The 24,552-nt window shown below is 42.5% G+C and overlaps 2 protein-coding genes across 2 annotated transcripts in view; both read right to left on the bottom strand.

The window, feature by feature from the left end:
* Nucleotides 1-24,552, bottom strand: part of tacc1 (transforming, acidic coiled-coil containing protein 1) — a 390,586-nt gene that overhangs the window by 319,181 nt on the left and 46,853 nt on the right. The gene's annotated exons all lie outside the window — the stretch shown is intronic.
* On the bottom strand, nt 361-24,505 carry plekha2 (pleckstrin homology domain containing A2). Its single transcript, XM_064353912.1, has 12 exons — nt 24,126-24,505; nt 18,429-18,592; nt 17,284-17,340; nt 16,849-16,897; nt 16,090-16,187; nt 9,514-9,645; nt 8,026-8,154; nt 7,608-7,676; nt 6,637-6,707; nt 6,402-6,465; nt 4,097-4,174; nt 361-3,630 (listed from the first exon to the last, which is right to left on the bottom strand). Exons 2-12 carry the CDS (start codon nt 18,567-18,569, stop codon nt 3,277-3,279), a joined length of 1,242 nt encoding a protein of 413 aa, XP_064209982.1. The 5' UTR covers nt 18,570-18,592; nt 24,126-24,505; the 3' UTR covers nt 361-3,276.

Here is a 24,552-nt window from a genome sequence, read left to right as displayed (position 1 = left end):
CGCGTCCCCTTACAGTCACGTGGGGACTAACTGGTGTTATGCAGTCTTCAAATGATTTCATTTGTTAATGCTCCGGTTAATATAATGATCTACGATAAAATGTCCTATTCCTTTTACCGATACATTTACGATTTTTGTAGCCTACGATTTTTAAACGTGAACATGTTTTACATATTAATTCATACAAAAATACAATCATAGCATATGAACTCTTGAAATGAATACATTAAAACAGTTTACTAATGCTTTATATATATTGAAGTTTTGAGGATGCAGTAGGCCTACTGTTTTCAATGTTTTTTACTCTTTACCCCTGTACATAGCTTGTCATACTTAAATGAACCAAAAGACCAGGCACCATAAGAACAAACACATCTTTATTATTTCACATTGCAGAAAGTTTGAATATTATTTTCAGTATAGGGCATAATGCCATGCAAATATAGTTGTTAATTATGGCTTTGCACAAAATTGGCATCATAATTCAAGGTTATCACCAGATACATTCAAGAGGTACCACAAAGTAAAATAATCAGTTTGTATCCTTGTTTGAGTTCACTCTAACATTGCATTTCTTTTTGAATAATTGTAATAATCTTTCAGCATTTAAAAGCTTGCAAGTTTGACTGCTCAGAAAAACAATATTGACTGATGTCTCTGTATCAGAACATTCTAAATAAGAAGATATTCAAATATAAAAAGATTTAAATTGTGCTTAGAAAACACACACATTTTTACCTCAGCTAGGTGAAGCCTAACGTGAAAAGGGAAAATTTACTCAATGGAAGGAAGACTATTCATACATTCAGTTTGTGTGTGATATGTCCTCTAAATTACATATTAACCAGTTTAAATTGATATCACTTATTTGCTTTACTTCATCTGGTTAATTAAGGTAAATTATTATGAATTGTAAAAAATGTTCTTTTTTCAATTTGAAATGAATTTTCCCAATTGTATAAATGTATTATATTATCTTTCAAAAATGCAACTGTTCAACATTACCTCTTGAGCTTCCAAGACATATTATGATTAGATGTGTAGGTAAATAAGGCGGCTTTTCCATGTTCTAACCACCAAACACAAAACTCAAACAAGCCTGTACATTGAACTCAATTCAGTTAGAAGATCATTTTCATGACAAATCATGTTACTTAAAACCAAAATGTTTTCAATGGATGGTATATGGAAGAATGATGCCAAATGAAAGCATTACTTCCAAATTTCCTGTAGCTATATTAGGGAAGATGATCTTTGGTCCTGCGCTTGCTATCTCACAAATACATTTTTATGGGCAGTGAATAATAAAATTGCTTGAATTATATTTGCACACACCTGATAAGATTTATAATGCTTTGTGAGAAAATGCAGCCAACCAAAGAGGTACACAATGTGCAGATATCGAGAATATCATTCTGGACTCGGTTATCCCTGTGGTAATGCCAGAAAGATGCAAAAACTGCTTTGCAATACACGGAATTCAGCTACAATAAAAGTCATTTTCAAACTGTAACTGCTTCTGAATGATAATTACATGTTACATTATATTGTTGATGAAAATAAACCCCTGTAAAGAAAATGAGTGAAAAATGGCAAGTTTTCTGTGTCAAACAAAGAAAAGCAAAAATGTGTCAGTTTCCTGAAACAAAAATGTGCATAATCAATATGGCTTGTTACAGGCAGTGTACATCAAATAACTAACTGAAATGTAATTAACATTATTGTTTAGCATATCTGGACAGTAGAACTCATGCAGGCCAAAGTAATAAAAAAAAACACTAAACACAAGGAAGGCTAAAACCTGCTGTTTTGCTCTGGTTTGCCTATTTAACTTCAGAAATGTTTGTTTGTTACAGTGTTTACATTGGGGGGGGGATTTGAACATATGCATTCTCCTTCAAGTTCAGGTCTCAATATAATGGCAAATTGGAAATTCACAATCATGGTGTAGCGATGACATCGTATGTATAAAGAAAACCGTTCTAAATTGTGTTTACCATCCCAAAGTCCAACATGCCTATCCACAAACATTTTCAAGTGTCAAAAGCAGGATTATCTACAAAAAGGTTTGGCAGAAACAGTACCTTAAAAACTAGCTACACTAAAGTATAAGATAAAATATCTCTTCTCAGAAGATTTGAGTAAAATAAAGAATGCTCTTTCATAGACTGCGGATGCTGCTGGGTAAATAATGTGGGGATTTTTTCTGAGTCGGCCTAGCACAGCAAATACTTTCTCCTACATCCATCCTTCATTTACGTACCATTACAACCACTTTTGTTAAAATGTACAGTGGTACACCTGAAATATTTCAATTTTAAAGCAAGACCTCACTTTCTGGGGTTTTCAAAATATTAATTCAGTTATAGTGTATTGATTTGATAGGCTCAGGAAGTTTGAGTGTGCATTGTATGATATTTTATATATTCACCTACAGTTTAAGTTTCTGATGAGAAAATACATTTCACGTAACTCAGAAACACTTTGTACAGCAAAGTTATGCCTCCAGAGATTGTATGTGTGTACACTACCTGATAATTCTCAATTTTTGGTTGGAACTCTTTCTTATGGCACATGCAACCTGAGATCACTACAGTCAAGGAAATTGTGGTGCAGCTTCCTATATCAACATATCCAGATCCTTGGGAGCGAAGAACTTGTGCCACCGAGAAGGAAACAAGTACCAGCGTGATTTTAAAATTTGATATTTACATTTTTAATCGTGAATACGTGTTATAATATTAATCTATTCAAAGGTACAACTTCTAGAAATGAAACATGGCTGTACAAGCTGCTTTTTGGAGTTCATTATTGCCGAATGCTCCCATTGTACCTGCCATTGTTAAAACCAGCTGGTCCTCAGAAACTCCTGTATGTGCTGTAAATATCCTTAATTGCACAAAAACTGTCCTGGCCAATCAAAGCTAATCAATCACTTACACTAAAATTGAATTAATACCGACAAACCCCATAGAGTGAACTATGACTATAACTTGACACTTTCCTCACAAAGCTATCTATCTATCTAGTCAGAAGGCACTGTCACTTCGTCTAACAGATGTGCAGTACTACAACTCACCACAAGGGAGTGAATATGCTCTATAACTGGACCCTGCAGAGCTTAACCAGTAAGCCTCTGCTTACGGTGTGGTCACTTTTAGTGGGAATGGAACAACAGGAAACTGACAACAGAGAGTGACAGCAGTGCAGAGGGAATTCTGCAGAAGGAATGCTGGGGTTCTCAGCTCAAGCCCAGGGCCGGCCCCCCCATCCCATCTACACATCAGTGGTGCGGATGCCGTCGTCGTCGACGTTGAACGGGAAGACCTTGTCGCTGGGCGGCTGCGGCTGGGACCTGTGACGGCGCCGACCGGCCGTCTCGTCCTCCGCCTCCTCCGCTCCCCCGGTCAGGGTGGGTAAGGAGCTGAACTGACCCTCCCCCTGCTCCATCTCCCGAAACCCCGCCCCTGCGCTGGGCACCGGGGTCCAGGGCTGCCACGACGGGGCCACGGAGCAGGACTTGGCCAGGAGGCTCTTCCTCGGCTCGCCGCTCGTCGGCCGACCTCGAGCCTCCGAGGCTGGCTGCTTGTTGCCATAGCGATACAGAGACGAGGCACGCGCAAACCCGTCCTGAGGGAGGGAAGCACAGAGTGACAGACGCTTTATATCTGCATGCTGTGATGCACAAAGGACAGGTTATTAACACTGAAGCAGGTAGTGATTAGCATAGCATAACATAATGACGAGAACAGACCATTTAGCCCAACAATGCTTGCCATTTTCCAAACTAAATTGATTACAAATGGCATAAGTAGTTTCCACCAGATTTCTCTTAGGCAGCACATTGACTTAACTGAATTTAGCTTCTGTACTTTAGAAAGTACATCTAATTTGTTTTAAAAGAGGTAAAGGCAACAAATTTTAGGTTTTCCCCACCATTTGAGGACATTGGGGGGAAGTTGTCTGAGCGATTGTTTCATTGTTGCTCTTTATGGATTAGTTGACATTTAATTGAGACTGGTGACATCACAAGGCTGCTTTCACACCTGTAAAAAGCCAAATATGCAACTGTTTTTCCCAGGACTTAGTACTTTACCTTTATAGGCCCCCGTAGATCCTGAACTTTCCCGGAGATGGCCTTGATCCAGCCCTGCATATCCCCTGGAGTGTCTGTCTGCAACACAACAGCACTGCTTTCAGACCAAGCACCAAACAGAGAGTCTAAATTCCAACCCCCTTCCTGAACAAGGCCCCACAAGCAAGTCAGTTAATGACTCCTGCCATTTGTAAACATATCAAATGAACCCAACAAGTCTTCCTCGAGGACACACAGTAAATGTGAAAGGAATTAGTTGAGGCGATGGACACAAATCATTTGAATAACTTTTTTTGGCCTGAAAAATCACGAATGACCATTCACATGTTTATTTCAGCTGGATGGCTGCTTTTATACAAAAAAAGTCACCTACACTGCACACTGCAATACACCTTTGACATCTAGATGGCGATATTGGATAGAGAAGGCTGTGTGAGACCTGCACGCATGTTAATTTATTACTAATTTCTAATAAATAATCTATCTTTTTAACATTAGTCCCAAAAGCCCCTGAAACCTCAAACCAAAAAAAATGTGAAAATGTTGATAAAGTATTGCCTTGCCTGTGGATAATTTTTTTAAAAAGAGTGCATGAACGGAAATTCACAAAAACATTTTGAAAAGGCACTGATGAAAATTCAGGGCATCCTGAACACAATTAAATCAAGTACTCAATTAAAAATTATATCCTGAAAAACTCAACAAAAAAAAATAGATGTTATATACAAACAACAAATAAAAGATGGGCATATATACCGAAGAACCTCTTCATTCTTTAAATTCAAGAACACTCCACCCCCTGTGGTGTGCCTTAATGCTTAGATTGATAAGCATACATTGCAGACCTAGCCTGGCTCCCAGTTCTACTGTGCACCGTCTCTGTTATCACAGGCCATCACCACAGGCCTACAAACTGTCAGCCAAGAAACCTTCTCAATCAACCGCCCAGTACCCAAGGGTACGCTCAGGATGTTGTGTTTTCATGTTATTTTTCCAATTCGGAGAGAAAAACAAACGTCCGTTTTCTGAAAATAAAAAAAAAAAGGTAATCAACTGCACACGTGGGCGACGAAGCGCACTGAAGAAAATAAGCGCCTCGTGCTGTAAACACAGATGGAGGAAAGCGTTCTGGATGTAAACAGGGCCTGAAGACCGTTGCCATCTCGATTCTCAATGGTCCCAAGTGTAAACACAGGTGCGGGGTAGAGAGCATGCCCCAATGGAGGAGCGGCATGACCGCTCAAGAGGAACAGAGCGTGTCCCCCAGGGTCCCTCTTCATTTATTCACAACGTCTTAACAGACAGCGCCTCCCCGATTCAAAAAACACGTCGGCCATGTTTTCCGTTTTGCAAGTTCAGAAATCACCTAAATTAACCTGATAGACTGTTTATGTGAAGAGAAGCAGCAACTCAGATTGATTTTTAAGTCAAAGTTAAGGACAAATGTTGATTGAATCTAGCTACTTTTTTTGTTGTACTTGAAACGCCTCCATTTGCTGACACCTTCGGTACATCACTCATGGTCACTACAGGCAGTCTGGCTTTTATGAAAATTTCCCCACAATTCCTCACACCTTTCTGTGAAATGCAACAAGTGCACCTGACCTGAGTGCAGGTACTAGTCATTACTGTTCTTTCATTGCAATTCTGAGGCTACTTCTTTTTATTTCTGTTTTTTTACATCTTGATCATCAATACAAGTGTCATTGGTACAATACTGCACATAACAGGCGTATTACTAAAGAATTCCAGTGCAGGAGAGTAGGGGGCATGGAGGAGGACAGCCTGTCATCACGCAGAAAACACAATTTATGAAAAATATATACGTACGGCTCCAAAAGCTTTCAAGTTACGCATTTAATGAACGTAATCCTTATGCCAGGGGTTTCTTTCTCTTTCAGCAGAATGTAAAATCAGACTCAATCAAATAGAATAGAAAAAACAAGCCCAATCCAGTAAAATGATTGTGGATTCTGTGACATCCAATAAAGCTGATTCATTCTTGGGAGTTTTTCATGTTAAGCTCAAACTGCTCATCAGATGCTCATCAACATGTAGAATGCATTCATACCAATTGCCCTCAGTTTAATAAGAAGATTGCTTGCGGCGTTGCCATCCTTTTTAAAGACAGCCTTTGCAAATCTGAGTCACAATTTCCAGCAATTGGCGGAGACTGACTAAAGGAAGGCAACAAAAAAGACACATTAAGGGGTAAGCTATCCTGGTGAGCTTCCTCCTGCAACAAGGAATCTCAACTGTTGAACAAATGGCATCAGGACCAGCAATGATAAATATAATGGCTTACCTGTATGTAGAAGACTCGGGAGCTGGTGATGATCTCAAACAGGTTGTCCCTCATTAGTAAGTCCCTGAAAGGACCCCAGAGACTCAGTGTTAAATAACTTGCTGGATTCATCCAATGGAAAATGGAACTTGATATCAGGGGAGACTGCAGGTTAAATTGTTAGAAAGTCACTTTTTTTAAAGGTAAAGGTGGATAAAAAATAATAAAAGTAACAAATATGGAAATGAGCTCTTACCCTGATTTGACCAGGCATTCGTGGACCTTCAGTATGTCTTTTAGCAAGATAGCCCTAAGAGGCTCCTTGTCCTGAGAAAGACATTACACACATGCTGTTTCACCTGTTATAATAATTAATGTTTCTTACTCCAGCAATTAAACTGCCTTATTAGGCTATGCTCAGTTCAGTTCAAGCACAATATCCATAATATTCCCTTTCCCATTTTACTATATCATATTTCAAATTCCACATACACAGCAAAGATAACCACAGTCTGAAAGCATGAATACAAACATGCTCTTTTAATGTTTTACGAGTGGGTGGGGTAGTGTCAGCAAATGCATACAGCCATGATGCTACACCCCACTGCTGTCACCAACGGGCTCACAGGTTGCTAGAAGGCCCACAAGACCTTCAGATCTGCTTTGATGGGGATGCTGCAGAGAGTGGGTGGGCAGACAGCACGGTCGGGTAAATGTGCGTGAGAAGCAGGCGTGGCTATGGACAATGTCAAGGTTAAACTGTACAAATGCACCTTCCGTGCTCTGCAGACTTTCACATGCAGACGCGAACAAACTAGCAAGCCACGTGTCTCAGGAGTCCATACAACCGGAGGTTCTCCATGGCAACTACAAATTGTCGTTGTTGCTCAAGCCCTGTGGCAAAAGTTGCTGCAACAGATGCCAAAAAGGCAAAAACCACAATTTGAATGCGGAGGATTTGACCAAAGCAGCCCCTCATCCACCACCGCTTCAACAAACAGATGCAGGAAATGCAACACAAAGCAGCAGGCCAGAGGCGGGTTTTAGTAAACATGTTTTACAAGCCAACTCAAGATGGCTGCGCACTGTGCCGGTAGCATAGCACACCTACACTGGTCTGCAGTGTGAAGCTTTCCTTCATCGCTGTCACCAGAAACAGGGGGAGCCTTACGTGGCTTACAGTACGAGGGGGTTGAAAAAATGACCATGCTAACAGTAATATCTCACCGTTTCACATTTGTAGTAACTGACGGAATTGTCATCGAGAGTGAAGAACCTCCTCTTCCAGTTTTTCCTCTGAAAGTCAAATTGAGCACCATTTTTAACCATCTGCTTGCAATGAATGAATGGCGTTAATGAAGTGACTGTTGGACTCTAGTAGTGGTTACTTCACGATGACAAAGCATTTCCTGCCTGCGGTTATAGTAGGTACTGTGACCCTCCTCACATACTATGTTGTTTGTAAGAAATGGTTCAAAGATAGTAGTTAATCAAAGTAATATTCACATTCATATATTTCCCTTCTTATGAAGGAATATAAACAATTCTGCTGAGGGTTTTGGACCTGCGAGGTGTTTGGGATTGATCTTCCCTTCACTTCCTGTGGGTTTGGTGAGCGGGCGGGAGACGAGCTCCGCACACTCACCACATTTCCCTGTTTGACGCAGAAGCCGCACCGCGTCACGCCTGGCCTGACGCCCGCCGACGTGCTGGGCAGCCTCCGGCCACCGGCGTGGGGTCCAAGCTCGGCCACCTCCATCTCCTCCCCGTCATTCTGCAGAGAGACGCCCACATCGTCACACGCACACAGACAGGCACAAGAGAAACAGGGGAAAATAATTTTTCACGGCACTGTACACACATACACACACACACTCACACACACACAACACACGAGACACAATGAAGCACGTGCCAACACACACACTCACACACACATACACCACTGAGTACTTCAAAGCATTCAGTGGGCTGAACTCCAGCCACCACAGATTACAGAATCCCTGATGTTCAGACTGCATGGTTGCTGTAATTCATTGCACTCATTTGAGGTTTGGATTCTAATTTTTCATTTATAGAATTTTCCAGAACCCTTCCTCAGCCTCTTTCAAGCCTGACCTGATGTTCATATGAAGCTCATCAGGGACTCAGCAGTTCAGACAAAAGGTGAGATCAGGTACAGGAGCTTCCCTGCTTTTATATTAGCAGGGTTCATACTGAGGAAGTTATCCATTGAACATCTTGTACAATGCATTCAAAAATGAAACAAACTTAACCACACACCCAGTAATTTTCAGGATTAAAAAACACAAACACATTTGTCCTGCTTGCACTAAGCTGAAAAATCGTGGTGTGCAGGACTACGCCCTGAAACTTATGGCTAAACAAGACTGATACAAGCAAGCAGGTACAGCTTAGCGCAGAATGACTTAAAGCAGTCGAATGAGACCCTTTCACAGGATGTACTGTAAGCTGCAGCGTGTGAGCGGACCACAGCCATGCAAAGAACACGGATGAGTTAGCCAGGAAGTGATACTAGGGCTGAGAAAATGCAGTGTGCTGACACCTCAGCTCAGCTCTGCTCACAGTCAGGTGTGCTGGGACTGCGGTGCTGTAGCCTGATTGACATTCTAAACCAAAGCCAGATTTTAATCTTCAGACCACAGCTCGATCAGCATGGCGCAGACCCACCCAATTTACCCATCTATCTTATTCACACTCTTTCTCTCTCTCTCGCTCTCTCTTCGTTTCTTTCTTTCTCTCTTTCTTAAGTAAATTAATGCCTCAACATGTCTTCTGTAAATTTTTTGTTATACCCAAACGAGAACTATGAAAACATCTCTTGGCAGGTTCAAAAGGTACAGAATATCACACCACAGTTTCAGGCTAAAGGTAATTCTCATCGACATACAACTGCAAAAAACAAACCTGTGTTTTTAAAAATCCTAACCAAACATTTAAACCACCTATTATGGAGAAATAAGGATGGCTTTACTATTACACATAGGACCAAATGATGATGGGCTGAGTGGGCCTGTTTTCATAATGAAACATTTTTATTTCATCTTATGTTCTTGCAACTGAGGGATTGGAGCTAGCTGATGTAACACACACATGGACTAGCCCACTGTACCTGGTGAATAGGGGTGTGCACTACCACTCCCCCAATAATCTCAGTCTTGTAGGCCTGCTGCTTCTTCCCCTGGGGTTCCGATGTCACCTTGGTGATTTCTGAGTTCTGTTGGATGTTGCTTACTTTTGGAACCTGCAAAGCACAGCAAGCCAAAATAAGTTCTGATCAGTGAACCTACAAATTGCCACTTCAAGTTTTTGGTCACATTTTTGTACTGTACCACTTCAAACACATGGCAGTAAATTGCTTATAAGCTGGGTACATCCCAGAATAAATGCAAAGCACATTTTCTGTGTTAATTGAACCCAAAGTGGCATCAGAAGAATAAGATGTTCATGAAGATATTCAGGAGAGGTGAATATCTACATTTAAGCGTGGCCTCCAGGAACCTTAAAAATAAGGGGAAGTACAAGACAGCACACACAGTAGCACTTCCTGTCTCAGCACAGGCGGGAAAATAACTCACTCAGGCTGTCTGCTTGAAGAAATACAGGTTTAATAAGACCAAAGCATCTAGTCTTCACTATCTACAATCTACACCACCTACAATCTAAACCATCTGCAAGTTAAAGTGTGGAACACTCCTATGTAACACTGAGTACAACACAAGCATATGAATACGACCATGCGCTGTTAAGTATGTGATATCAATGGAGCTGCGGGGTGGCTCATCCTGTTAAGGCACTGTTCTGGTCACATGGATGGGCCCCATGGTCTGGGACTGAATCCCAGCCGTGCCAATGCCAACCGTGGCCGGCAGCCCCCCAGGACGAAGCACAACTGGTGGTAGCGTCACCCAGGGTTAGGGAAAGTACAAGTACAGCACTAGAGGAAACACAAGCGATGTTCCATCAAGGAATGAGATTGACAACCGACTGCCGAGACAGATACGCAGGTGGGCCCGAACCACAGTGGCGATAAATCATTTACGCTGTCAAGGGCTGAACTTGCAGAGATGGTCACGGGTGGAACTTGCAAGAGTTGTGTATGTGGCTTCCTCCCCCCCCCCCCTTTCCACAGTGCAGGCCCAACCCACCCTGCCTTCGCTGACTCACTGAGGTCACCGCCATTACAGCACCCAGTGAGGGGCCAACGACAGGTGGAGGGGGGGTGGGGGGGGGGGGGGGCGCTGTCAGAACACTGCAGGCTGCAGGATGCAAATTGCAAGTGCAGCACTGACATCACTGTGGTTTTCTGTGGGACAGACACCTCTGTGGCCTCTCACAGCACTGAAGTAACCACTAACCAGTAGTAGCCTGCAGCGTACACCAGGATCTCATGAGCCTAGCATGGCGTTCAACCAAAAAAAAGCAGGACATCAACATGCCCTGAAGTGAGAGGCACATCATTACCCGATCTGACAATGGTCTCATAGTTTACTAGACAGAAATGGAAGCAGACAGAGTGGGCATTTGTGAGCCAAGCATTTTGACACAATGGGACAAAAAAATAAAGATTCTGAACAGATAAGTTTAAAAACTTTCAATTTTTGATGCTGTTTTAGGAATATTCCAGGCAGACAAGTATTCTATTTAGAAGAAAGGGGAAGTGGGTCAGTGTGTTAACATGCAGCCCGATGTTGTTAAACAGGCGAACGTAGTTAAACAGTAATTTACTATTCTGTAAACCACCAGCTTCCTCAAATCACAAGGTGCAGTACAGCACTACTGTGTGGAAACAGAAAAATGCAATAGGTCTCATCTCTGCCAGGTCACTGTCATTTAAATATAGCCAAACCTGAAAAAGCAAGGCATGCTTTATAAAACATGTTTGACAGAGAGGGCTGGACTTTGCAGATATAAGCTTAAAATTAAGTTTACTGGTGAAGGCATCAAAAATGGAAGGCATGCCTGACCCTTGAAATAACCCCTTTTTGACACACTCTGCTCATTCATTTCAACTTGCATTTTGTGTTTCTGCAAAGGACCAACACTTTTCCCCCAAGAATTCCTCCAACACCCAAAAGGTCTCTCAGTTTTCAGTGCTCTGACAACCCCTGACAGTTACAGGCCTCTCTTGTTGACACCAGGGTTGGCACATAGAAGTTTGGATAAGGATAAGACACAGGCTTGTGACTTTTCTCGTGAGCAAAATCGTACTTCAGTGTTCAATGAGTGGGTTGTTTGAGGGTAAAACGAATGCAATATGATTATGGCGTCTGGCAGGCATTGAAAATAAGCCTTGAAATAACAGCTCATGCCAGCCTAAATACATTTTGGGGAACTTTCATGAATAATAGCTCATATGTATGCATGAAATACTGCACTTGAAATAAACTGTATGAAACTGTACAGTTCCTCAAGAAGGAGACACCATACATAAGAATCTGATAGCACATGGTGACATTTTGATTTAAATAAGGAAATAAGGACATCGGCGACTAAATGTCCAAATTATACTATATTATATATTTCATATTTATGGCAGTTATACTTGCTAATTCAATACTGTGAGGCAGATATAGAAGGTTCCCAATGTTGGTTCTGTTTGCATATTGCCAATAAAATTTAAAAAAACGTTAGTAAGTATGTCAAATTGAACCCCATATAAATGCAACAAGCAGAAATGTTAAGAAAAAACGAAAGCTGGAATGACTGGAAAAGATTAGATCACAGCCATTGAAAGAATTATATTTCCACAGCCACAGTACATTTAAAAATAAGGTAATCCATTTTTTTGGAGTTGACAGCGCCTTGCTATTCTGCCAAATTACTATAATTTGTTTATTTTTTAGAACATAATGAAGCTTAGTTTATATATTAAGGACATATATTGAACTCAAAAAGGATCAGAGCCCCTGTATTTTTGTATTTCAAATGTGGGAATCTGTCCACTAACTGTACCCAACAACACTGTGCCCCCCACATTTCCAATGCCCCACGCTGACCCCCTACACAGATTTCCTCTTATGCGCTAGCACTGCATTTCTCGTGCAGTCCGGCCAGGCTCCCTGTGATGTCACTTCCTGTGTGCCACACTCTCAGCGCGTGGTGGCAGGCAGTCATGAGCAGCCGCAGCCGGTTTCCGCTCCAAGAGGAGGAACCACCGCGCGCTTTATCAGACGCCGCGCTATCAGCTCATACCCCAGGACACGCGGCTTCTGCCAAGGCATCCGAGGCACAGGGGACACGGAGAGCGCACCCGAAACCATTTATATCCCTTACGACATGAGTAAGCAATCTATCAAACGCGCTGCTGGATTGCTCAATGCCCAGGGCCAGCGAGCCCTCTTGCCACACACACAGGGCTGATCCACACACGGATATGTCTTGTGACACTACGAGAAGAAATAAATATTGACACATTGCATTTATGCCTCTCCTGTCAACTGCTGCGAGCTGCACATCCTCAGTTGGTGCGCGTGATGCGTTTCACCCAGAAAATCACAAACCAATTTTGGGTAAACAGTTTCTGTAACAACATCACACATTTAATTTAATTTTGGTTGCTTCAGTTTCGGGCGATTTAAATGCAACTGGAGAATACAGTCCAGTACAAGCCAACAGGTTTCAGGCTAGAGTGAGGCTAGAGTGAACCAGTTTTCATCAACAAAACCTCATCAATCAAATTTATCTCTCTACAAAGCAGCAAACTGCCTCAAAAGTAAAACAGACAGAAGAGTAAAAGGAGAAGGATAGAAGGCGATGAACAGCACAGACTTTCAAATATACCCAGATTTAAAGGTGAACTACCCACATACACACTGAAATAGGCAATATCAACTAGACCACCAACCTGAGCCTGAGTTTTTGAACGTACTTGTTGAGGCCATTTTACCTATAATTCATTTTACCAAAGTTAATACCTACAATTAGGCAATAAGCACTGACCTAGACACACCTGTATGAGTGAATAAAGCACTGGACACTTTTGGCAATGAGCTACCGCTGGTGACATTCCAGGAGCCTAGGACGGTCTCTGTAACTTCCAGCTATGAATTCACAACTGAGCCACAAAGCCATTAATGACACCACAACTCCCAGTTCGGTCATTACAAATGACCTTGACCACACTTGAACCGAAGCTTGTCCTGTTCAGACTGTGCACAGAAATAGCCCTTTGGAAAGACTACAGCAACTAATAGATTTATCCGGTTGTGTGTGTGTGTCTTTTTTATTGTGTTTTTATTTCATCTTTATTTTCACAACACAAGGGAGACAGAGGCCAGAAAGAATTATATTTCCACAGCCACAGTACATTAGAAATAGAAAATATGTAATAGAAAATATGTAAATATTAAACATTTTGGCAACACAGAAAGTTTTAAAAGAGGTCTGTGGTGACAAGTTCAACCCAAAGTACATCATAACTCTCAATTATACGAGAGTGTAATTGACAAATAACACCATTGAAGTAAACTCTCTTGGTTAAGTTCTCGCATATAAATCATCCAAAAATATTGAAAACAAAATTTCAAAATCCTCATTCAACCCCCAAGTAAACTGCCAATACATTTCCCTTTTCAGTTTATTTCTGCCCATTTAAACAATTTTCTACGCCAGTGCATTTTAAAGTTTTCAGTGCATGTTCCAAGAAGTGTCTTGCAACAGGCAAATTCAAGTCTTCTCCTTAACTGAACCTTTACTCAGTTATGCGTGCCTTTAGTGGCCTTGTCTGACCCATATAGCCCTGTCCACAAGGGCAAAGTAAAAGACTAATTACATTACCAGGGTTACACTGATAACATTATGCATCATTTAATTTTAAACTTATTCCCAGTCAGGAAATGAGTAAAACTATACTATATGACTAAAAGTATCTAGACATCCCTAGATCTGTGGCTGTTTTTCATGATTTTGGCTATGCCCCTCAGTTCCAGTGAGGGCAAATCTTCATGCCACAGCAAGACAATGTCCCCAGGCACACAGCAAGGTCCATACAGAAATGGTTTTGTCAAGAACAGTGAGGAAGAACTTGTCTGGCCTGTACAGAGCCATGACCCCAACCCCATCCAAAACATTTGGAATTAATTGGAAAGCCAACTGCAAGCCAGGCCTAATCACCTGCTCAGTGCCCAACCTCACTAATGCTCTTCTGGCTGAATGGAAGCAAATCCCTGCAGCAATGCTCCATCATCCAGTATAAAGCCTTCCCAGAAGAGTGAAGGTTCTTATAGCAGCAAAGGGTGGACCCACTCCATATTAACGCTCATAATTTTGGATGAGATGTTGGATGTCAGGTGTCCACATACTTTCGGCCATGTAGTGTATATTGCAATTATAAAAAATGCACTCAGTAGAGCACAGACCCCCACCAAGGCACAACAATCTCCCCTTGCATGAATGCGCACGGCAAACGTCTCGGCAATCTGGTTATAATGAAATGTTTTGTTTATGAGCCAATAAACTAAATGGGTCGTTGACAGAAACAAATATGTTCCTTACGTTCACCAAAGAGTGTTAATCAAGAACTAGTGGTAGTGAACGCACCATCACTAGGAAGCAACATTTTTGTTTTGATGCGCACAAGTTTTGGATAAAATGATTTGTTACGAACTCACCACTGGAGCTAGCATTACTTGATTATCTTATTTTGTATTGTTTTTTTATAGAATGTGTGCAAATGATTAAGGTGAGAGATGTTTATTAACGGATTGTGAAATGTTTCCATAGGTCGACTTTGTTTAGGCTGCTCAACCGCTGAACTTGCTAAGTTGTGTTTGTGTGTAACATTAATGCAGCTGTCCCAACATCACTGCCTGCCTGGTTGCAATGTTAAAAGGAGGCAATAAACTAAATGCATTGTTCACAGAAAACAATTGGTTCGCCAAAGTAAGCCATTCAAAAAGAGCCATTCGTTCTCGAATGACCCATCACTAGTAGAACACGTGGTCACAAAAAGAGTCTTGATTGTAAATGGTAATGGTAAATGGACTGCATTTATATAGCGCTTTTATCCAAAGCGCTTTACAATTGATGCCTCTCATTCGCCAGAGCAGTTAGGGGTTAGGGGTTAGGTGTCTTGCTCAAGGACACTTCGACATGCCCAGGGCGGGGTTTGAACCGGCAACCCTCCGACAGCTCAGGAGGTAAGACCGATTGTCTGGCAATGTCGATTGTCCCCATTGAAGTAACCTCAGTATGAGTATGTTGAAGCCAAATGGCTTTGAGAGAAATCTGAGCTGAGAAATCAGTCACTAATTTTCGAGACATGTTTGGCCTGATGGTGGCACTAAAGGAAAGGTCATAGGGTCACCAAAATCAATAGGTTTCTTTCTCTTGGGAACATGAATGTGCACAACAAATTTCATGGTATTGCAGTCATTACTTTTCAAGATGTGTTTAGCCTGATGGTGGCGTACACATATAAACTTTTATTATTACCACAACTATTAATACTGTTATTTAATATGAAAACAATGAAATTCACGTGGTCACTGGCATCAGCTGCAATTCAATTTACACGCTGTACATAGCCTGCCCAGATAAGCCCTTAAGCCATTCGCTAGCACAAAACACGGCCATGCTCAGAAAAACACAGAAGTGATTTATGAGGAAATCTGTTGAATATTGATTGCGATGCTCGAGAACAAGGGCGCTTCGCAAATGCAGTGCCTCTTGCGAACGTCAGACTTACTGTGATTTTGGTGGCATTATTCAAGGCAATCACCCACTCCTTCAGATCAACAGGATCGTTGGCTTGGAGAAAATACCGTCGTGACAAGGCGTTGATAACTGTTTAGGAAAATAATCATTGTGTTAGCACTTTTATTACACGCGTTTATCCAAACAGGCAGAGGGGTACAATCATAGAAGGTGACGGCTGATGGCTTTCGCCTGCTTGGCATGATGCCAGGCAGTGACACATGAGGAATCATCACGAGCAACATCAAAGAAAGGCAATTTTTTTAAATCTCTCAAAGATTCTATGATTGGTAGCCATTCTTACTTAGTTAGCCCTCATCCTATTTTTTGTTAAAGTGACAGTGAAGCGAAGTAAAATAGTATTCAAGAGGAGTTGTAAAGTGTTATATAACATTAAAGATCTGTCTTCTTGCGCATACAAACAGGGAACACATACAAATGATGGGTCTCGTAACTGTAATGCGTTATCTATTGCAGTGAGTGGATCATTTAGAAAAGGAAATGAATGCAAAGCCTGCAAGGACACTGCTGGCCCTGGCTGACTGGTGTGACACAGTTTTTTCCCCACTAATGCCTCTAGTGGTGATATGCTGTTACTGCGGCAGCAGCTATTGCTGCACCAGCTCACCCAGTCATACACACACACACACACACACACACACAGCAGACACTGCCATATATAGGCACACCCAGACCAATCTGAACCGTGCCCTCTGCAACCCACTCCAGAGACAACGCCGCTCAGACCCACCGAAGCAGAATTCAGTCTTGGGTTTCTGTTTGACTGTGGCCTCGTTGACCTGATAGAGACAACCACAACGGGGAGAAACAGAAAGGAAATAAGAGACTGATAGCAGAGAAATTCTTTAACTTGACATTTTTTCAGACACTTAACACCCATTTCTAAGTTCCCAGAGATTCTGGATCAGCACCAATCAGCTGGGTCCAAATGCTCAGCACAGCCAGATGCACCACAACAGCCAAAGACAACATTTTTTTCTGCGTTAAATTGCGGCGATTCACTGTGTCCTTCATTTACTGAACACCTTTTTGGATATTCTGCGATATTTGCAGATACTGTACCTTTCAGAAATGGAAATGCTTAATGAACACAGAGAAGTCAGCCTTACAGTGTGGCTTTTGTACTAGTGTTACAGAGCACACGGACGGGGGAAGGAACCCTTACTTTGGAGATGTACGTCAGCTGCAGACTCCCCACCGCGTCTGTTCCACTGGGTAAATTCTGCAAGCAGGCCCAACATACAGTGCATGAAAATCCCAGCCGTAAGTTTCCCGCAACTACACCACAATTATGTCAGCAAAACTTACTTTTTTAAAGATTCCATTTCACCGATCATCTTTTCTTTCTGATTTTTATTTAAGTGTTTCTATTATTCTTTTTTTTTTTTTTTTACAGACTTACTGTTTTGACTTTTTGAGTGTTTTATTGGGTTTCAATGAAGTTTCATTGTTTTTCACTTCTGGCATATAACTCCAGTTTTTAATCCAATTAAATATTCTTTATCTTGCCGTTTCCTTATTTTATATTAGCATTAATTATATATAATTATTATATTTTTACATTTTCTTCTTCCCCAGTATTCTAACATAAACTAAAATAGCATATTGGCTAGTACAGAAGTTTAAAAATCTTGTTATTAGTGGATTTTTTTGCGGTGGATGTAGTAGGATCCACCCCTTTTTAATTTCCATTAGGCCGAACACACGTCGTAGAGCATGTAGAGCAGGCAGGTTGTGAAATCAATGCAAGGGGGAAGGAAGCCGTTTGGTCATGTTGTTGGAGCGCAGCGCGACGTGTCTGAGCCGTGTCGCGGCGGCACGTTACACGAATGACGCGGCGTCGTTATGCGCGAGCTCCACAATCAGCGCGCCGCCACAGGCAGGAAAAAAGGGCAGGGCTATGAACTTTTATTCCGTCTATTTTTATCTCACTTCCTCTTCAAGAGTCGGAGGGCCTTCTGCGGCGCGATACCTTACTACTCGGATCGTCTGTGTGCCTGACGTGTCCTTTTGCAAATTCAGTAACTAAAAAGATTTATGCCCGACAGGAAGACAAAGCACTAGCAACTGCAACAAAGCTTCTAGCCAGCAGTGAAACCCTGCAGCGCAGCCATTTTTGCATACATCTCAGACGACAGTATCCGTTCCTGTAGCCTAAGGTGTGATTATAAATAGACTATTACCTCACCTTCATATACCAGCCTGAAACACACGCAAAGTTACTCATCTACGATTCAACATAATTTACTCACAGGTCATCAAACAGAAGAAAACCCACAGCAGAGGGACAGAGAGGGGCGTACAGCTTACCTGTGGGTTGTCCATGTACCACAGCAGGAAGTTGCCCTGAGTGTCCAGGATGAAGTACCTCCTCTGGAACTTGTTACTGTTCTCATTTTCCTCGATGTCCAAGAAGCCACAGATACGATTCTGACGATCGACATAAGGCATTCCTGGAGCTCTCTCACATTACCCTTGAGAAGGAAACGCAAAACATTTTGTGGTGTTACGAATGCATCACATGCGTACAGACATGCACATACACACGCGCACACACACACACACACACACGCACACAGAAGGCAAGGCTAAACTTAGCAGCCTGTCCACATGCAGACACACACACACACACACACACACACACGCACACACGCACACACACACGCATGCACAGACAGAAGGCAAGGTTAAACGAAGCAGCCTGCCCAGTAACTGTAGACGAGAAGGCATTATCTAACGTCTAAAACTCTAATGCATACTCAAATGATTCCATGAGACGGGCAGGAGGAAAATTACAGCCCTGAGTCTCGAGACCACTTCTCACGGAGGCCAGATCTGCATACGAGCACATTTCAGCTGGCCAGATGCATAACGCAAACCCAGCCACGTCCACAGCAGGGATCTCCATAGCCCTGGCCGCAATCTGGACGCGTGCGAGGGGTTTGGGAGATACAGCGCCGGTACCTGTCAATCAGGAAACGATTAGAAGGCTCGCCACATGGCAAGGGCGGGGCGAAGCCCCACACCTCACGCCACGCAGCGGAGAGCGGCATGTGCTCTCTTCCCACCGACCACCCCCCCCCACACCCCCCCCAGCAGCCCACGCCAAATACAGCACGTTCACACAACGAAAAACGGGGCCCGTCTTTTAACTTTAACCCAAATTCAGTCCGCCCCCCGCACCAAGCACTTCAGCTCGCATCGCACTGGGATTCCTCTGAGAATGAGAATGTGTATCCGGAATAAGGGGGGGGGGGCGGGTGAGAGAGTTCCTCTCGCCCCAGGTTGCGCAAACGGCCATTGATTATTAGACCGGAAGCCTGTTTGGTCAGCAGCTGTTTGGTGAGGAGTACAGGGAGCCTCTCCTCACAGTGTCAGACCAGCGAGGCTGAGGCAGCCAGCGCTGATGACTCGCTACACGCTCCCCATCGCGTGGCCTGGGACAGAACACAAGGCCTCATTGAGCTCTGTCAGGTTGCGTAAAAAAGGAACAATGTTATCGCTGCTTAAAAGCACAGCAAATTCATCCATATAGAGGGCTTATTCAACACCTAATGATTCAGCTTGTTGAACAGGCCATCCAACAAAGGAGGAAGTCTTACATGTAAGCAAGGAACAGAAGATACAATAATTCTACATTTTAATTGTTGTGACTAAGGATTACCTAGCCGGTGTGTTATGGCCCGACCACTACACTCTCATTAATTGCTACTTGGAATGTTGGCGATTTAATAATCTAGGCCTTTTCTTTGTGCACTAATGGCAAGTCGCTCTGAATAAGGGCATCCGCGAAATGCCTACAATGTAAAATGCAAATGCAATTGTAAAAATAGAATGGATGACATCCCGCAATCCCTGTGGAATTAGAGCTGAATAATTCACACCTTGTTTTTGACAACTGAGGTGTCTGCAGATGACGCAACACAGGCTAAAATTAAAACTAAATTGTTCTACTTAACCCTGTGAAGAACTTCGAGAAAGGTCTTTAGTACTTCTCAGAACGCCAGTGTGCTCCAGGCTCACTAGTTAACAAGGAAGTGCTGGTGCTCCACTTGGCCTGTGTCGTTTCAATGTGAAGCCACCCCCCAACCAACGGCGAGCTCAGAAAAATCCCGCAGCCCCAGAGAGATTAGCCCTTGTAAGTAAACCAACAATGTATTGCATAACAGAGAATTCTTGTCCAAGATAATTCCTGCAGCAGACAAGAGCCCTTCAGACATGTAAACACCATACTGTACATGGGGGCTCCACTGAAGCCAAAGGGCAAACAGAGACCTGGGCTTCACTTTAACAATTGCCTCAACCAACAAACTAGCATACTAATCACAACATTTATCCTAATGGTATTTATACTAGTGTAATTGAATAGTGGCTTATGGTTTTTTTTTTTTTTTTGGCCAAACACACGGCCTCAGATAAACGGAAAGACAGATTTGTAATGAGAATACAGGATGTGCTGAGAGCTCCTCCACCTGCACTGTCATTGGAGGCGTCAAGCTCCCTCAAGTGAGCGTGCAGCAAATCACCAAAGAAACTACATCCATCATCTGCTACGAGAAAGAAAAGGAGAACATCAGATGGGGATTCCAGATGCAACTCAATGCCCAAGACACGGTTCCTCGATAAGCAAACCTGCCCTGTGCCCCAAGAAGACGACGCAGCTGCAAAACATTCAGCCGTTGCAAACGGCCCTGTGGCACATGAAGAACAGCTTACCGCCTCGAAAGTATGCATAAAAAATAACCGCTCTCAGCTCTTCCAGTAACAGTGATAAAGAATGAGCTTGCAGCCTTGCCTGACACGAGCTGACCCTGTAGTTCAGTACATGAGGTTCATATGTTCAGAGTTAGTGGCGCACACCCACACGCGCGTGCAAGCACAGAAGCGTGCACACACACACTAACACAAACACATACGCACACATCCACACGCACACACATGCACACACGCACGCACACACAAACACACACAATTATAAATAGCCTCTTTCCCGGGATCCAGTCACATTAGCAAGTCTTTAATGGTTAACTGTGAGGGGCACGAAAGACTGCCCAGAATGCAGACCTCTACGGTCCACATTTTTTGACATTACCAACAACTGGAAAAGTACCACAGAAAGCCCTCGCTGACGCAAGTGGAATCTATAGTTACTTAACAAACAATGACAATGTTAAATGGGTATGCGACAGTGCTCCACAGTCAAGGACCCATGCAAGTCCCTGGAGTCAGACAAAGTGTTGTAGCCTCTTATGCTGGTCCTCTGACTTCGTGTTCAGCTAAGCATTCACACTGAAGAGACTGGCACATTTAGAAGTTGAGTCACTGGCACTTAGGGGACGGGCAAGAAGTCACCCCAGCAAAATTACAAAATCCTCTCCCTTCCACAAAGGGCCTCAGGAGCACTCCAGGTCACCGAGGCCCGCTGGGAAAAATCTCGGAGTGACGACGAAAGACTCGGAACTGCAACAGAATCTCAACAACTGGGCTGTGACCTCACTCCTGCCTGCCGGTCTTTTGTGCAACGGAGAGTTTCAGGCCACAGCCTTCGCTGAGCCAAAGCGGGAGCTCGCACGTCTCGGCGGCCTGTCGCGACCGCTGCGCGAGCCGACCGGCCCCGAGTCCCCGCGTGACTGCAGTCGCACCGCGCCACGCATCTTTACAGTGCGCATCTCGGCAGTCCGCAGGGGCCGACGTCACGCCACCAGGAACACATCACTCATTCAACTTATCAGCGCCGCAGAACCGGGCTTGTGTAAACACCCCTATCTAATAAAGTGCTCTTTGTGGACATGCTGCATATTACTTCCTGGAAGCTGACAACACGACGGCCAACTGGGTTAACCAAATAGCTAGCCATTGTTGGGATCTTTTTTTTTTTACTTTGAGATGTGGCCTTAGTCAAGGTTGCTCTGCACATCAATGAGCATAATGACTGGACTATTGTACAGCTAGAATGTCATGCATTTCAGTCAGATTAGGAATCCAGTGACTGACAGATACATATCAACTCTTATGCAAATCCAGCAGTTCAGACATCATTAAAATATGCATGTCATAAACGAGTTAACATTTTGCCTAAATATTGGTTCCGGTCTGCCAGTCAGTAAAACATATTTCTATCATAAAAAGAGTAAGCATGTGATTACCCGTCATTTAACAATAAAATATGCGTTGGATCATTTATTTTCAATTATATTAGTCCTTACAGTCCCTTGAGTTGCTCGCATGGTATTTTAACACGGTTACAGGAATCTTCCAAGAACATAAGTTGTGAATAGACCTTTGTCTTTTCTCCTTAGTGTGGCCTCTGAATCTTGAAAAGAAACCAAGCTTCTTATGCAGTTCACATAGCTTCATAGTAACTTGATCACTCTAGTCTTGGCCAAGATAGATTATATCAACTAATTTTAAAGTTTTATTTAAATAAATGGTTTTCCAAAAAGGCCCAGTGAAACAGAAATGCTTGCATTCTACTTCGTTAACTATATTTTAATCTTCTTTCCTTTTAGCAGTACCAGACCAGGTGTTCAACAGCCATTAAACATACATGTACGCTATACAAAACAATGCATGACCCGGCGGCCATTTGAAAAAAAAAACCGAAATATCTGAGTTCTCATAGTTCATTCAACAGCTATGAAATAAATGTAACAAGATAATGACAGTCGAAATGTGTAATTGGGAATCTGTGGCTGTAAGGATCGGTCGCTTATGCCACAGCCTGACGGCACGCACACTATCTGCCATGATCTTGGCACTGTATGCATTTGCCATATTTCAAAGGACACCTTTGGTAAGAAAACCGTTGTACTTCTTTGCATCAGACACCGTCTGTTTTAGGAATTAAGCACTGCAGTCCCCAAGCCCATAATTATACGTTAACATAACTGGTTACTCAAACTCCAAAAATAGTTTTCAGCCTTTACAAGACCATGAAGTTGCAGATTACTGCAGTGGCCCTCTTATTAATATAAACCAAAAATACAGCTTGAAAAAGCAGTTTTGCGATATTTTTAGAATTTGGGGAGGGAAAAAAACCTTTATTTCGTATGGCATTTCACTTGTCAAGATATGCATTATGTAAATTCAATATAAAGTCACTTGTCAATATAGACATGATGTCTGAAAAGATAATAAATACATTTATTTAAATAAATACATATTATTTATAAGTAAATACATACAATAAGTATGTTTCTAAGCATAACTATACGTACTGTGTAGCTTTAGAAGTACATTAAGTTCATAACATAAATCTGTCAATGCGCCGTAGCACAACTTATATCATTTTGAATACAATTCCCCAATCAGGAAAGAGAACGTTATCACTGAGAACCAGTTCAGGTGCATGCACTAGTACTTGTTATTAAGCTATCAAAAGATCTCAAATTCAGTAGGCTAATTAAATGTTGAAACCACACAAACCGGTGCCTGCCAACGGATTCGATTTCACACAATCCTGGAATTACTCTGCCTTGTTGCATAAAGCATAATTACCGCATCAACTCAATTGTGTCATTGTGAGCAACTATTTCATATATTAGTCCCCAAGACTAACGTTAAAAAAACACGTAACTGTGCTTAATAACTTATCTTACTGTCATCATCCATATTACCATGCCGCAGATTTGTAAATACTCTTAATTAAATCACGCCATTCTGTCATTTCAAAAGGATATGCCCGCTGGAACAAACTGAAATAAACCGGCAACTCCTAATCTGACGCTATAGCGACTCGTTGGAAAAGCAGTTCAACCTATTTTGAAAAGATGACATTCAAACAATTGTATGTCACACGGGAAAATCAGCCGAGTTGCGCCATGCCATTAAAACGTTAAAATGGAGCGAATGGGTTGGAACTCGGAGCATTTGCCGCTTAACGAACAGGTTTCAGTCTGATGCGAAGTTTCCCTGGCTTCATGTCACCTAGATACTGAGCAGCACTTTGACCTGCCACACCTTCTAAAACAGCCCTCAGCAACAGCAAGCAGGCAACTGCAAACTTACCCGAATACAACTGTAGGCTATTCTCTGGGGAAGGCGTTGTCCAAACGTAGCAGCTTAAACGACTCCAAACGTATTCAAACAACAAAACAAGTTAGCGTCCCATGTTTCTGGAAAACAAAAAACGACTTGTTGAATGTATCTCACATGCTGTGCACGCATTTGTGTTGTCTGTGTGTCTGTGACCGCTCAGGCTGAGTTTTTTCCGGGTAAAAGCGATAGAGATTAGAATAAACCAGCCCCGGATATGATCTAGTAGTCTCTCTCTCTTGCTCTCTCTTTTTGTTTAAAAAGTGGGAACTAAAAGGTTGACGTGCTTTCTTGGTGTCCGTTTCGTTTATAGAAAACGTAGAAAAACATACATTTGTTATGTAACAGTAGTCATCAGTTCCTGAAGTCTACTGAACTCTCCTGCAAGTTTCGCGTTAGG

This window comes from Anguilla rostrata, chromosome 10 (genome assembly GCF_018555375.3).
Source record: "Anguilla rostrata isolate EN2019 chromosome 10, ASM1855537v3, whole genome shotgun sequence".
NCBI classification, from domain to species: Eukaryota; Metazoa; Chordata; class Actinopteri; order Anguilliformes; family Anguillidae; genus Anguilla; species Anguilla rostrata.
The sequence above is the reverse complement of the archived record's forward strand: the minus strand, read 5'-3'. Positions and strand labels throughout refer to the sequence as shown.